General features: G+C 60.9%; 1 protein-coding gene across 11 annotated transcripts in view; it reads right to left on the reverse strand.

The window, feature by feature from the left end:
• RIMBP2 (RIMS binding protein 2) overlaps positions 1-15,178 on the reverse strand; it is a 203,029-nt gene that overhangs the window by 51,525 nt on the left and 136,326 nt on the right. For all 11 annotated transcript variants that reach the window (XM_082698197.1, XM_082698198.1, XM_082698199.1 and 8 more), the window contains 2 exons: positions 12,267-12,371; positions 4,411-4,461 (listed from right to left, as the gene is read on the reverse strand). In XM_082698197.1, coding sequence (XP_082554323.1) covers positions 4,411-4,461; positions 12,267-12,368 — 153 coding nt within the window. In that variant the 5' untranslated portion in view covers positions 12,369-12,371. The remainder of the gene's footprint in view (positions 1-4,410; positions 4,462-12,266; positions 12,372-15,178) is intronic.

The following is a 15,178-nucleotide window of genomic DNA, read 5'->3' on the forward strand; positions in this document are numbered from 1 at the left end:
ACGGTCCTGTGAGGATTCTAGGGGGTGGGGGTGGGGACAATGCCACGGGCCAACCGCCTTTTGGCTTCACTCCCCCGGCCCCGGGAGACTGCGCTTCCTGCTTCTCCTGCCAGGAGGTGGCACTGGCTTCGGTCAGCGGAGTGACCCAGCAGAGCAGGCAGGAGCTGACCCTGCTGCGGTCACCGGGAAACCACACGCGCCAGTCGGCACAGTCACAGGGTGCAGGCGGCCTGTACTGCACAATGTCCCCGTGCCGTCCCCGGGTCATGGCCCCACGCCGCCCTGTCCGCCCCATGTTGTCCCCGCGTCCTCCCCACGTCCTCCCCGAGTCACCACTCGGAGGGGAGTTCTCTGGGGCCGTCCCTGAGCAGCAGCAGATGTTGCCGACCAGAAGCGACCTTCATATGCCCGCTGTGAGGTTGGGACCTGACCCTCAGCTTACGAATGCACCTGACAACCGGGTTCGTCTCTGATGGGACCAGGCGTGCGTCCTCCTGCCTGTGCACCTTGACCCACACGCACACGCACCGGCCGCGTGGTCATCCGTGTCCTGACACCAGCCCCGCAGGGCGACCTCCCACCCTTAAGCTCAGCAACACAGAGACCATTTTAGGGACCATGTCAATGTTTTCGTTTCAGTTTCCTCTAAAATCGGAAACAAACGTGTAATATTGACTCAGCGTGGGCTACATGCCTCTGTACTCCCACGCAGGTGGAGGTAAAATATAATTTGTGATACTTTTATGGAGGAAGGCATGGGACAGAAGCAAACAGGCCCAGGGCGCAGGAAGGTCCCGGCGCTGCCCAGATGCTGGGCCCCCTCCAGAGGACCCCGTGTCTTCCTGGGTCAGGGGGCGCGCCGTCTGCTCTTCCCACTTTCCCCAGAGGAGACCCAGGATGAAAGGAACCGACACAGGTCCCTTCCCGGCTGCGACGAGCGTCTGGCATCGCGGGCAGTTGGAAGCCTCATCTGGAGCTGACGGCCAGGAAGCTGCGGGCCACAGTGGGAGGTGCTGGGAAGGTGCCCCCAAAGAAAGCACAAAGCAGCCGGAATGTACACGCAAAGCACACAGCATGGACAGCGGCGGGAACGAGCTGATCCCAGGTTTTCCTCTGTGACGGGCCCTGGAGCCTGTGCCCGCGAGCCCCACCCACGGGCCCTGCTCCCCTGCGCACCTTTGTTTCTGCGCCTCGGACAGTGCTGCCCACTGGCCCTCCCGCCCTCGGGACCTGGCTCTGCTCTGGCAAGCTGTGCATCCCGGGCGGCTGACTCAGGGTCTGTGCCTGATTTCCAGTCCGGGAAGAGGGTGATGACGGTAGCGACCTCGCTGGGGGGGGGGGCGCGGGGGTGTCTACGGATTAACCCCGACACACATGTCCAGTGCCCAGTGGACAGTGATCACGTGGCCTGCGCCCCTGCCGGGGACGGCAGTGCTTCTGAGTCTCACCGCCACCACCGTGTGAAGTCACAGCTCAACGCCTGCTGCGGGTCTGCGGGTGGGAGAGCTGACCCCTCGTCCCGGAGAGGCCGGGGTCCAGGGAAGCCGCTGCAGTGCAGCACCGAGCTCCTGGCATCGGGAGTCCAGAGCTTCTCACCAGCTTGCCTTGGGCAAGTCCCTGAACTGTGCCTCTGTTTCCCCTGGGTATCATGAAGATTAAGTGACATGCTCTGCTTGCTGTGCCCTACATGTCCCTACATGTGCCCTAACTAACGCCTGGCACAAAGAGAGGGTTCAGGGAGCCCTAGGTCACTGTCATTGGAGTGTCATCACTATTATTAATTTTAAGATGTTCTCTTGCTTCTTTGTCTTCCAATTACCCCTCCATAAAGTGCCGGGGACACTCGTTCCCTAACAGTTTCTTCTTTGCAGTTTGCAGAGGGCTCGGTCATGATTCTGGAAAAGCTCTGTTTTCAGCTAACGCCTGACGCCCACCTTGGTGAGGCCCCACAGTGAGCCCAGATGATTCTGCGGGCGCTGGGATTCTCTGCACGCGTCCTGACGGGGGATGGAGACCACCCCCTCCTCCCGTCCCCAGACATCCTGGCCTCGCACTCATCAGAAAACGGGGCTCAGGAGCACTCACAGCACTGGCTGGGCAAGGACAATGCCGGGAGGGGTTCTGCTGCCCTGTGCTTTCGGAGACAACCCCCACTAGTCCTGTGTGTGCGTCTCGCTGGGCAAGGTGGTGGCTGTTCCGAGCAGAGCCCCTGACTGAGAGGAGTCCCCAGCGTGCCATGGGGGACGCACACCCCCTCCAGGAACAGGAACACGTTCCCGTAAAGCCCACGGCGTGCTGCAGGTGTCCCTCAACACGTCCGGTGAAGGTGAGGTGTGGGGGGGTGGAGGTTCAGGTCACTAAGACGCTGAGCCATGGCTCGGCCAAGACGCAGGGCACAGGCTCGGCCCCCACACCCTCCGTCCCCATATTAGCCTCATGGACACGAAGCAATGCTTCCTTGACAATGGCTTTCTCAGAACTGCCCAGGGAGGGGTAGCTGGGTTCCCCCCAGGTTTCTGGGTCCCCCCCGACTTTGTGACTCTGCGGGGTGGGCAGGACCCAAGAACCGGCATCTCCAGCAAGCTCCCAGCAAGGCCGATGCTGCTGACCTAGAAACCCCACTTTGAGAACCCTCCCTTCGGTGACTACACGATCAAACTCAGTTTTGCAAAACACTCAAAACCCCATCCAGGGGGATAGCACCGTGTCTCCTGTCCCATGGGCGTAGCGAGAAGGGCAGTGTCCTGTCCGCGGGAAGGAAGGCTGCTGCCCTCACCTGCGGGAGGGGCCCCAGCCATGCACACGGCAGACACAAACACAGCAGGCGGAGCATTCTGGGGCCAGGGCTGAATCCCGATGACCAAGAGACAACTGAGCTGCATGCTGGGCATGTGGCTGGCCCAAGGGCAGAAGGAGTCCCCCCCACCTACCACCACCCCACAGCACCCCTCGTAGTCATCGGGGTTCTGGGCTGTCCTCCCAGCCTGACCCTTATGGCCGTGGCGGGAAACAGGAGACCAGGTCGCTGGGCCTGCTCGAGCCTTGCCGGGACAGAGCTTGCGTTCCGGTGCCCCCCACCCCCAGGAGTCCCCACGCACCCCGCAGCCGGAGGAAGCTTGGGCTGCCGGCTTCCCGGGGAGCTGAGCAGGCCCAGGGACCGTGGAGGCACCAAGCACAAGGGAAAGCACCGCCAAGCACAGCGGCACGGGGAGGCCCGAGCCCTCCAGTACCTGCATGCCGTCCAGCGTGTTCTGCGGGGAGCGCAAAGCAAGGCACAACCACGGAAGACGTTGTAAAGAAGAAACACCACGCGCCCTCAGCACGTCTGCGCGGCACCTGCCCCCCAGAGCACATTCCGATGCCGCCCCATGCCGGAACATGCACGGCCCCAGCCCCGGGCCAGGAGACCCCCGTGGGCGGCCCAGAGGGTGGCTAAACGCAGGACGCACCCCGTCCGGGGCCCCAGCAGTGGAGACAAGGACGCACGTCTGCAGCCAGGAGGCGGTCTGAACGGACGTGGGGGGCGGTTCAGGCAGGGGTGGGGGGTGGATTTTCCGGGGACAAGCATGGCCTCCGGGGGTCTGCTGCCATTCCCTCGGGTGCTAGAGCTCCCCCTGCCATCCGTCACACTCACCCCTCCAGATACTCATTAGCTAATGGACGCGCTCAAAAAATCAACTTTAATATATGGGATGGTAATGGCGGGACCTTTCCCTGCGGGAGGAAGAGATGTTATAAGGCAACATAAGGGAACTAGGAGAGGCACACTCTGCTCTCCGTGGCCGCCATGCCCCTGGGGACAAAGGACAGGGCCATCTTCCCCCTGTATCTAGGGGCGGCGGCCCACACAGAGGCCACCCAGGGCCACCCCCACCTGTGTGTCTCTAATGAAGAGGTAGGAGCTGCCTGGCCTCTGTCCGGGGGGATTCACGGCAGGAGGGGCCATGGTCCTGCTCCCTGGTGTCCCCGCTCGGACTCCGTGTCGGGCCCTTTCTCATTCTGCAGATGCCTCCCCAGGTACCTGCAGCCAAGCTCTTCCCCGCCGTCAGTGCCGTCCCTGAAAATGTCCCTGACAGTGTGCCATCCACGGTTCATCCGCTGGCAGGGTGCCCACAGGAGCGGTCCACCCATACCCACACTTCACCCTCCTCCCCGTCTTCCTCCTCGCCTGGTCCCAGAGCAGCCCGCAGGGGACAGCGGGTCACGTGTGAGGCACCCAGCTCCGCGGCAGGCTGAGTGACTGTGGGGACGTGACTTCGCCTCTCTGGGCGGTCGCTGTGCTGCCCGTGTAGGGGGTGGGTGAGCAGTCCTAGTCGCTGGTGCCCGCCGGCACTCAGGAGTGGCCCCCACATCCACAGCTCCGACCTCGCCCGCCCCCCAATGCCAGCAGGTCAGGGTTCCGGCACTTACCTCTAGCAGCCGTACGGCACCTTCATGTTCCTTCTTAGCTTCAACCTGAGCCTTGTTTATGATAGAAAGAGAAAACAGTCAATGTTTAAAGCAGAGGAAAGAGAAGAGACTCGGACAAATGTCTGAATTATCAGGCGTGGGTTCCTGCCGTCTCTCTCCCCAAGGAGCGCCCTGTTGCGAGGATCTAGGCCGGTTCTCATTGCCTCCTGCCCTTTGGGCAAACACGGAGCAAATGCCGCCGGCTGGGATGCTCTTCGTCAAAATGGGAAAGGACACCCTGATCTGGCAGTGCGGGAACAGGTCAGTGGGAGGGTGCACTCCTCTAGAGAGAGGCGGTCACACACAGAAGGGGGCTGGACCCAGAAGGTCAGGACAATCCTTCTGGAAGCCTCAGGGTGCGGTGGGAGGACATCATATCCCCAGGTGCCCGTAGCCGCTTGGGAAACACGACACCGCCATGCAGACATGACTTCCAAGCAGCTGAAGGTCAGCAGCGATCTCCCCGGGCCCCAAGGCAAGCCCGAGATGGGGGTCCCTGAGCATCTGATGGGCTCTCAGCCAATCAGCCTGCAGTGGGGGGAGGCCCTCGTCCAATTCCTTGAAGCAAAGCCACTGCTCCACAGAATAAGAAATGTCACCCATTTCGCCAAACCAGTCTCTCAGAAGGGCTGTTGCCTGAACCACACGGTGGTTTCACACAAAACCAAAAGGCAACAGTATCATCCCTCATCGCAATGGCAGTGAGTAGTACCACAGCCTGCTTGCCTGCCTGGCATCTGTGGCCACCTCTTCCAGGAAGAGCCCCAGTTGTGCTGGGGACCCAGACCCCGTCCTGAGGGCATGAGAACAGCTCTAGACGCTCAGTGGTTGGCTCCCGGGCAGGTGTGCAGGCTGGCTACAGCTCTGCCCATGGATGCTGGGGAAGACGGGACAGATTCTCTTTGCCTACTTGACCCGAAGCCCGAGTGGAGGACAGTATGGAGCACTGCAGCCTTTCTCCCCCATGAGGGATGAGGCTGGAGCAGCCAGAGGGCTCCCCTGGAAACCAAAAACGAAGCCCACACAGAGGAGTGCAAAGGCAGAAGAGCGCTGGATCCAGCCGCACCTGAAGCCCCTCTCAGTTGGGCGCACGACTCAAATAACCTTTTGCTGTTCTCTGTCCCTTGAAACCGAGCATCCTAATGAACGCAATCGTCAGCTGCTGGAGAACATGCCACCTCCCGTTTTCAAGTTGGAGGTGCTGAAGTTTCTGTGAGAGCCTGAGCCTGAATCCTAAGCCAGGAAGGAAAGCTGGCCCGCATGGCCACTCGGACGTCCCCTTGCACTGGTTTCAGTGGCTTCAGACGTTCCCAGAAACGCCAAGGAGCAGGTTTAGGGGAGGTTTATCTCCAACACCACAGGTCACCTGTGTCTGACAATTTCGAGCACTCGGGAAGGATTCCCATATTCGACTGAGATTTACATGTAGAATCCTCGGATCTAGAGGAACATGTCTCTGCGAGGCGGGACAGAGAGTAGGGCTGGGCAAAGAGGCCAGTGATCATCATCCTTGCAGCCTCCCCGGAGCGGGGAGGGCCCGGCATCCCCCGCACGGCCAATGCTGGCGGGCGGCCTGAGATCCCGGCTCGCCTCACCCCTACGCGTCCCCTGGACACGGATCTTCATAGAAGACTTCGAGACCCGGGCAAGTGATGGAACACAGATTCATCACGCTGTTCCTGAATTCAGCGCAACCTTCAAGTGCTTAAAATCGTTCCTTTCAGAGCTGAAACGAGAGTGATGATAAATAACAAACTGGGGAGGAGGGGACGGGCAGCCATCCGCAGGACGCACGGGGGTTATATAAATAACCTCAGCACTGAGCCACTTGAGTCCAAGATAGTTTCCAACTGGCAGGATAAAAAAAAACAACAAAAAAAAAAAACCCAAAGTGAGCTGTGAAAACCCCGCCAAGTTCGCAGTAATGACTTGGCTTCCGGCTTCCAGAGAGGATCGGGAGCTGGTTTTCATAGGCTACTTGCTAGCCAGGCCATTTGGGCAGTCAGAATAGGTTGTTAAAACTAACAGTTGGAATCGGCAGCTCCAAATTTTCGCAGCACCGAAGCAGCAGCTTACGCGAGGCTCGTCTGGGGTCCACAGCCAACCTGTTGGGAAGCTCTGACCTTCCCACAGGACACAGGGACATGTGAAGGACCCACAGCTGTCAGGGGCACGGGGCCAGCTGTCAGAGGAAGGGGGCTGTCGTCTGGGGAACTGAGGGTCCAAGACGGTGGGCTGGCACAGGTGGTGGTTTCTGGGGAGGCACAGAGGTCCAGACATGCTGGACTCAGCCTCAAGGTCTGGACACTTGGTTGGGATGGCCTGCGTGCCTAATGCGCGGTCTCCTTGGCGACTGGCAGAGGAGGGGGTGGCATGGATGCTGTGAGCGTGCAGCAGGGTGAGGGCACCGTGGCAATCTGCAGAAAAGGGTGGGCAGTCCTGGAACCGGGCTGGGGCCCCAAGGAGCCTCCCATCAGCACTAAGAGGAAGTGTTGACCTGACACTAGTCCCGTAGCTGTGCCCGGCAGGAGCACGGGGGTCAGTCGGTGACCCCCTGCCACCCACACACGACAGCAAGATCCCAAACAACCATCCCTGAAGTGCAGGCAAAGCGCCAACTGCGACTCACGTGGCGGGCTTGGCTCCTCTTACTGCCCACGTCCGTGACAGCCCCAACCCCGAAAGCCACCCCCTCGCACGTGGGAGGAGTTCTGAGCCACAGCAAAAATCGGTCAGGTCTGCAGATGAATTTTAAATTTGGAAAAACGCTTAGATGATCACCACGGCGACTGTAGCTAGGCGAGGACGGAGCTTGCTCGGAAACAAAGTCTGAAGCTGGGGAGCTGCCGGGCTCTGGCCGCCGGTCGCCCACAGAGGAGGGGTCCGGGGGTCTGGGCGCCCACAGGCCATGGGAGGACGGAGCCATGGCTCAGTGACTTGTTCAACGGGCATTTACAAGTAGCACCTAGAATTCATCACCGGGGACTGCGACCAGCCATGGGTCCATCCGTGGCCGCTCCCCGCAACTCCTTCCTTGTCTAAGGATCTCGGACCCTTGTCATCAGCAGTTGCTGAGCTTTGCTACGTGTCGGGAGTGTAGACCCTACTCTCTGGAGAAAGACCGCAGGCGAACGGATGAGCCAACGGCACCCCCTGCGGGCTGGTGTGCCAGAGGCCGCGTGAGCAGGGAGAGGAGCCCATTCAAGGCCGGGAGGCAGGGCAGGGCGCTCAGCGCCAAACGCCAGCTCTGCCCTTTTTGGGGAACCAGGCACCCAGGCAAAGATCCAAGAGGGGGCAGATCTGGTGTGGTCAAGGTACAGAGGCCGCGTGGCAGGGGAGGGGGAGGCAGTGGGCTGAAGCCCCAAGTCGGCAAGCCAGTCTCCCGGACGCGGGCCCCAGGACTCTCCATGCTTGGAATAAACGTTCACGGTGTCCAGAGCCTCCCCCACCGGCCTCACCCACGCTGCCCAAAGAGCCCCTGGAAATCTCCGACACAGGGGCTCCGTCAGTGCTGACCTGAGTGTTGAATGAAAGCAAGGGTTCTGGACTGAGCTCTCGGCTGCCTGGTTTGTGTGGAGCGGGTGTCCCACGGGACCGCGGGGGGCTGGTGGCCCGTCCATGGGACAGAGCCTGGCTTGGTTGCTTTTTGTATTTTTAGACTCTGCCTCTACTGGCTACCGGAACTACTGGTTGGCTGGATGGCTTCGTTCTCCCTCGATTTCCATGAGAACAGCACTCGATTCTCCAAGCACCGTCCTGGCCCGAGGGATGAGTCTCAGAGAAGGTTTGGGTCCCGGGTCCTGACGGTGGATGCACGAGGCCCGCGCCCCCTCACAGCGGCCAGAGGTGAGACCGAAGCCTGCAGGGCCCATCAGGCACTGCCTATATTTTGAGAGAAAGTAAACCCCTGCCTTACTTCACACCTGTGGTGCGTCAAGAGAAAGGGACATGGCGGCCCCGGAAGGCAGAGATCCAACAAAGCCCAGACGGGTGTAAAGGGACTTCCCAAGACGTGGGTGAAGGGGACCCCAGGCCCAGCTCTGTACCGTCAGGGGCAACCGGCGTGGGTAGAGAGGGCTGGGGCTCCAGGCGGGAGTCTGGGAGTCTCGGGGAAAGTGGAGGTCAAGCCTCCCCAGGTGGGGCCATCCGGAGAGGGTTTTGCTGCTCTGACACAGAGAAAAAGGAGACAAACAGAGAGAGGCAGTAACTCCAGGGAACCGGTGTGGAGCAGGTGTGGCCGAGGACGGGGTTCAACTTGGACCTCATGCTGAGGCGTCGCGCGGAAGGCTGCAGGAAAGAAGAGGTTCACAATCCAGTCTGGAGAGCCCAGGGCGGCGAGGCCGTACCCAAACGGTGTTTAGACCCACAGGACCTGACAAGGTCACCACAGGAGCCGGCGGAGACACGGAGATGGGGCTTGTGGACCGAGTCTTGGTGAACACCCATGAGGCTTACGGGGGACCATCTGCGTGGAAGGAAGTCAGTGGAAAGCGAGGCTTCCTGGAGGCCTCGGGCATAGAGAAGCAGACCCCCCGAAACTGCACTCCGGGTCAGAGAGGACGAGAACAGAGGACCAGCCCTTGGCACCATGTCCACGCACAGGTGACAGCAAGAACCACCTCCCTGGCAAGATGAGAGCAGGCGTCCCCAGTGGAGGGGTGTCGAGAAAGCCTGGGAGCTGAAGCCGGAGAGAACGGGCCGGTCTCGGACACAGCCACACTGCAGTCTCATGGGGCCCAGCCCTGGCCCCTGGAGAGCTCTGGTACTTTTATTGTGGTAGGACAAGGGCAAGACTTCGGTCAACCCTGGAGCCTTAGAGAGGAGCATCCTGGCCCAGGGGCTGCATGCGAACCCAGGTCGTTCCGCTCACCCGCTGACTGGCATTTAGCTGCGGAGTTACCTTCCTCCGTTCAGAAACAGGAGGGAGGTAGGACCCACCGCGTGAGGTTGTGACGGGCTTGAAGTGAGAGAGTTCACGGCAGAAATAGTTCCCGGCACCCAGCAAGCTCCTGGCTTCTTTTTAAGAATCCTGTGTTCCTCCTTCGCCCGTCCTGACTCCTGCGGCCTATAACCCTGCAACCTCTGGGCCCTAACGCCCCCTCCCCCACGCTGCCCCAGCCCGTCCACAGGTCTGCGCAGCCCTGATATGTTTATGTGCAAAGAAAATGCCCCCATCCGCTGTCTTTTTTGCAGAAAATGGAAACATAGGACGATGGGTCTCCTGAGAGCACCGCCGCATCCACTAGTGTCCCTCCGTCTAGGACCAGAGACCCCCATCCTGCGCACCTGCCGCTGGGCGTCCACATATCCAGGATCACACCAGCTCGGTGATGTTTCCAGTCAGCCCAGATCCACAGCCACGATGTGGGTCAGCCTAAAAGTGCCCCTTCCCGCGTGCCTCCACACCTGGGCCTCTCACCACAGCTCCTGAGCACACAGCTCCCTCTCCCAATCCATCCTGGCGTGTGTCCACAGCTCTCTGCAGCCGCGGCCCCAGGCTGAGACCCCAGGCTTTCTGGCAGCGGGTAAGGGGCCTTCCTGCCCCTCCACAGATCAGTCCCCAGCGCGAGGGTCAAAGGATGTTCACCAGACCCTGCTGCACCCGCTTCAGCCCCCAGTGGCTTCCGGTTCCCTTGGAACAAGATGGAGCTCCTTTCCACAGCCCGCAGAGTGCCTGGGCTCCGCACCACCCTCCTTGGGATGCACCCCTGCCCATTGGGCATGACCTGTGTCCCTCCAAGGGCTCCTTTCCCCAAGTACTGGGGACCTGAGCCCTTAAATGACCTGCCACTCACCTAAGTTTGCCCTGTATGGAGTCCTGCAATCATGAACCCGTCACTTCATTCTGTCCCTTCTTCCCTGCACACGGCATCTGCGTGACCTCTGGAGGGGGCTCTCTCTCCCTCGGTGCCGGCATAAGCCATCTCCCCCGCCACCGGGCTCCCCTTCCAGAACAACCCAAAGACACTGACACACAGTGGACACCCAACATTTGTTGAATGAATGAATGATCTAATCAGCAAGGGCAGCATGCTGGCCCTCCATGGTGGAAATCAAACAGAAAACAAGAATCCGGAAAAAATCGCCAATCTCATTCTGCTCGAGGATCCACCATCCTCTTGGAAGGCTTTGTTCAAAAATCGGAGCTCTAAGGAATTACCACCTTGGCACCCTGGCTTTGCACTGGTTCCTCCTCCTCAGCTCCTGCCCCCGGTGAAGCATCAGGGTGTCCAAGATATAGGCCATAACGGACACCAGGGAGGGGCGAAGGAAACCGGACGAGGCACAGAGGAGGCTGAATGACAGCATTGGCTCTGGTGCACCTTCCTGCCATGGGATGCTTCCCAAATGAAACTCCAGGCTCCCAGAGAACACACTGCTGGCAGTCACCGATCTGTCGCCCCCTTGGCACGGAATCTGTGTTTTCCATGGGCTTCCTATCTGGGTGGTGCCCAGCCAGGGCTTCCGGGGCACGGGGAGCGGGTGCAGGTGCCGGCCGGCCATGTCTGGGCATGGCACAGCAGGCAGAAAAGAGCCGTATCTCTCTGCCTGGGCCCCAGCAAGCAATATCCATCCTTTCTGGATAGCATCTGACGAAAGGCTGCTTCTCTATTCCGGCAGGTAATCAGGCTGGATGACCCCACCAGCGGAAGCTCAGTGACAGCCACCCTTGACACATGGTCTCAATAAACAATCAGAGAAGCAGCCTGGCAAATTCTCTACCTGCTGCAAATCTGGCTCCCAAACTCCGAGGACAGAGACCACCCCAGCAGACTCCCATCACCAGTCAGGTGGGCACACGGCCCTGGGTCCTTAATTACGAGATCAGAGGCCTGGAGAGGCGGTGGAGTGGGTGGAGGCCGCCCGGACTGGGGAGGAGCTGCTCGCCGCTCATCCGCTGCCCGGTCTCAGGAGCACCCCCATGGGCAGTCATGTCCCTGCAGCCCAGGCCAGAAAGTCTCTGGCTGGTGGGGCCCGCTGCCCTCTGGGGAGGAGGGGCTCCGGGTAGGATCAGGGCTTCCGGAAGGAAAGGAGAACCACACCTGGGACCCCAAGTGCCCCCATGGAGAGACACAGGAGAGGACCACAGCTGGGTCCAGGGGCCACGCTCTTAGCCCCCCAGCACCACCACGGGTGCCACGGGGACGGGCCCCCTCAGCTTCTCAATCCTTCCCTCTCTTCTCCCTCCTTCTTCCTTGTTTCTTAGTCTCTGCTTCTCTTTCTTCTCTGTGTTCCTTCCCTCTTCCTCACGCCGGAAACATTGCCCCGAGACTTGATCTGTTCACGTAACAGCACATCATGGAACTCTCCGCAGTTCAGCAGATACAAAACCAAAGTTGTTCCTTTGAATGACCACAGTTTATACCCCCAGCCTCGGCGCCTCAGTTTATACCCCCGCCCCTCTCCCTCATTCCCCCAGTACTGAAAACAAACAAACAAACAAACAAAAAACCCCCAAAGAACAAAGAAAACAAAACGCAAGTCGTGTCAAACCAGTTCCTGTGGTGCTTCTGGGCATCTTTTCGAGAAGGGAAGGTTGCAGAATAAGACACACTTGTGTGCTCAACTGTAAACGACGCTGGTAGGGCTGAAGCCACTCGCAGTGGGCAGTGGCCCCCAGAGCATACATTCCACACGAGCCCGCCGGCATCGCACAGGGGAGCGTCCGGTGTCTGCAGTGGAGCTTGGGACGCGGTGGCTCAGGGGAGCTGGGCAGCACTAGGCAGCACAGACTCGGGGAAGGTGGGGAGACGCAGGTGCACAGCTCCCGCCCGCTTGCCCTCCACACCCCTGCCCCAAGCACGCCCCCGGCTCACCTTCTGCAGAAGGTCGATCTCCTGCTGTTTGGCGTGGAGGACAGCCAGCGCTTGCTCATGCTCCAGTTCCAGCTGCTGCCGCCGTTCTGCAGCCTCTCGCATGTGCTGCGGGGGACAGGGCGGGGTCAGCGCAGGAGCCAGAAGGCCTGCGAAGGGGGCCCGAGGGCTACTCTGGCTTTCCCTGGGGTCAGGACCCACCCCTTGGGGAACCGGTGCCAACACCCTTCCACCTCGAACCGCCTGGTCATTTCCATGCCCTGAGCATCAAGCAGAACCAGAGGTCATCATGCAAAGGCGAGCTCTTGCTCCTGCCCATTCCCTCAGCCTCGTGCAAGCTAAGGCCACAGGTTACGGATCCTGGGCTACCTAGTGGGGAGTGCTCCAAGCCCTTTAGGACGATTTACATCCCGGGACCCTCTCATTCATCTAGGAGGCAGGCACACTAATGGGGGAAACTGAGGCACGGGGAGGTTCTCCCGGCTCATCACACAGCTGGTGAAGGGCCGCCCCAGATTCGAGTCAGGCTAGAGGGAGCCTCCGAACCTCAGGCTTCGGTGCTATCTGCTGGCGCGCGGCTGCGGACCTTCGCAACCATTGCCTGCAGGTGCTGGCGGGGACCGCACAGATAGCGCGGGTTGATAGTGGAGACGCGCCTCTGGCGTTTCGGGACAATACAGGGCCGAGCGCGACATTTAAGAGCCACACTGCACAGGTTCAAATCCCAGCGCTGAACCTGGGCCGGTGACAACCTCTCTCGGGGCCTCACCTTCTCCCCCGGATCAATTGTTCATTAGCATCACTAGCCATTTATAAATGGTTCATTAACAGCACGCTGCGGAACCGCTGGTGATTGCTAATCAGGAATCGGCACCTGCTCTGCGCAGGTGTTCTGAGTGTCGCACGATGCGGGGCGGTATCTCGCATCTAGGAAGACTGGTGTCCCCTTCCACTCTGAGCCGAAGGAGCCCCACGCCTGTCACGTCCCGGCGCCCTGAGGCTGCTTCAGCGCTTGCGCGGAGGAGGAGGAGCCTGCGGGAGACAAGCCTCCTTGGGGGAGGAGGAGCCTGCAGGTGGGGGAACTAGTGGTAAGAGGAGTCTGCGCAGGGAAGGAGCCCGCACGGAGGAGGAAGAGCCTGTAGGAGAGGAGCCTGTTGGGGAGGAGGAGCCTGTACAGGGGAGGAGCCTGTGCGGGGAAGGAGGAGCCTGCACCAGGGAGGAGGTGCCTGCACAGGGGAGGAGGAGCTTGCACTGGGGAGGAGGAGCCTGCGCAGGGGAGGAGCCTTGTGGGAAGAGGATCCTGTGGGGGAGGAGTTTGCACGGGGGGAGGGGCCTGTGGGGGAGGAGGAGCTTGCACTGGGGAGAAGGAGCCTGTGTAGGGGAGGAGCCTTGTGGGAGGGGGAGGAGCTAGAATGGGGAGGAGCTTGTGTGGGGGAGGAGGAGCCCGCGCAGGAGGAGGAGCCCGCGCAGGAGGAGGAGCCCGCGCAGGAGGAGGAGCCCGCGCAGGAGGTGGAGCCCGCGCAGGAGGAGGAGCCCGCGCAGGAGGAGGAGCCCGCGCAGGAGGAGGAGCCCGCGCAGCTAGCAGAGCGGCTTCCTTCAGGACCGCAGGCGGCACCCCTAAGACCGTGGTGAAGAGGCTGCGCCCCGTACAGGGCCCCCACCAGTGCGCGCACCGCCTCGTCTGACGCCGGCAACTGGATGCTGCGGTCACCGCTGGCCGCGGGCAAGGGACCAGGAGCAGCCGAACCACTTGCTAGAGGCCACACAGCCCAGAAACCTCTCCGCGGGCGGCCATCAGCCAAGCCAGCGTCCACCTGCTCGCTGACCCTTCCTGGCCCGAGGCCCCCTAGCAAGCGCCGCCTCCACCGTGAAACTCCGCAGCGGGCCGCGCCGCGGGGTCGGGCTCCGGGCGCCAGCCTGGTTTGCACGAACAATTATGCAGCTGCCTAATTACACTATTGTTCCGGCTAATTCCGGGGCTTCTGTTTATTTTGGAAGCGGGCACTGCCGAATGCAGCCCGGGTACTCTTTATTTAGCTTCGGGAAGGAAGTTATTAGTGGAAGGAGGAAACCATTTTCCTTACAAGGATTCATGAGCAGCGCGGACCGAACCGGAGGCGGTCCAAGCCTGCGGCCGGCGCGCTCTCCGTGGATTCCTGACGGCTCAGACGGATGGGAAGCACTGGCTTCGAAATTTCGGGGTCACTGTGGCGTGGTTGCCAGAATGCCCACGTGTGTACAAATACATGCCCCTTGTGGGGAGAGGTGGTGGCGGCTGTGGTGCCCCAGCAGGGAGGCCAGATCCGCAGGAGCTCGGACCACTCGGGTCCCATCACCCTCTCCATCCCCGCAGCTTCCCCTGCACCCACTGCCCTGCTCAGCGACCCCGCTCCAGAGGCATCGCCACTGGCCACATCCACACCCTCGCTTCCCACTCTGCTGTCTGGCTTCCTCCATCAATCGGCTGACACCCCCTGCCTGACACCCCCCAGAAGGACGGGGCAGCAAGGGGCCATCCAGCCCACGGCCACCCCTTGCTCCGGGGACCCATCCCTTGACAAGCACTGCTCCTGCCCAGGAGCCCGACACCGGCCCGGCTCCCGTCCTTCCCCGACGGCTCCCTCCTCCTGCGGGGCCTCTAGCCTGGGGGTGGCCGCTGCTCTGCTTGTCCTCCTTCCCGGGCGGATATCCCACATCGCGACTGTCGCTGCCATTTATAAACTCGCGCTCGGGAACGAAACCCTCGTCTCTTTGCTTGTAGCTAACTGCCCACTCACCCTCTCCACGTGAAGGGACAGGAGGAATCTTAAATTTAGCCTGTCCAAAATGGAGTTCTGGACTTTCTCTCCCAAACCACTTCCTCCCCAGTCTGCCCGTCTCAGCAATGACACCATCATTCACGTAGTTTCACGTAA

This window comes from Mustela nivalis, assembly GCF_964662115.1.
Source record: "Mustela nivalis genome assembly, chromosome: 14".
NCBI lineage: Eukaryota > Metazoa > Chordata > Mammalia > Carnivora > Mustelidae > Mustela > Mustela nivalis.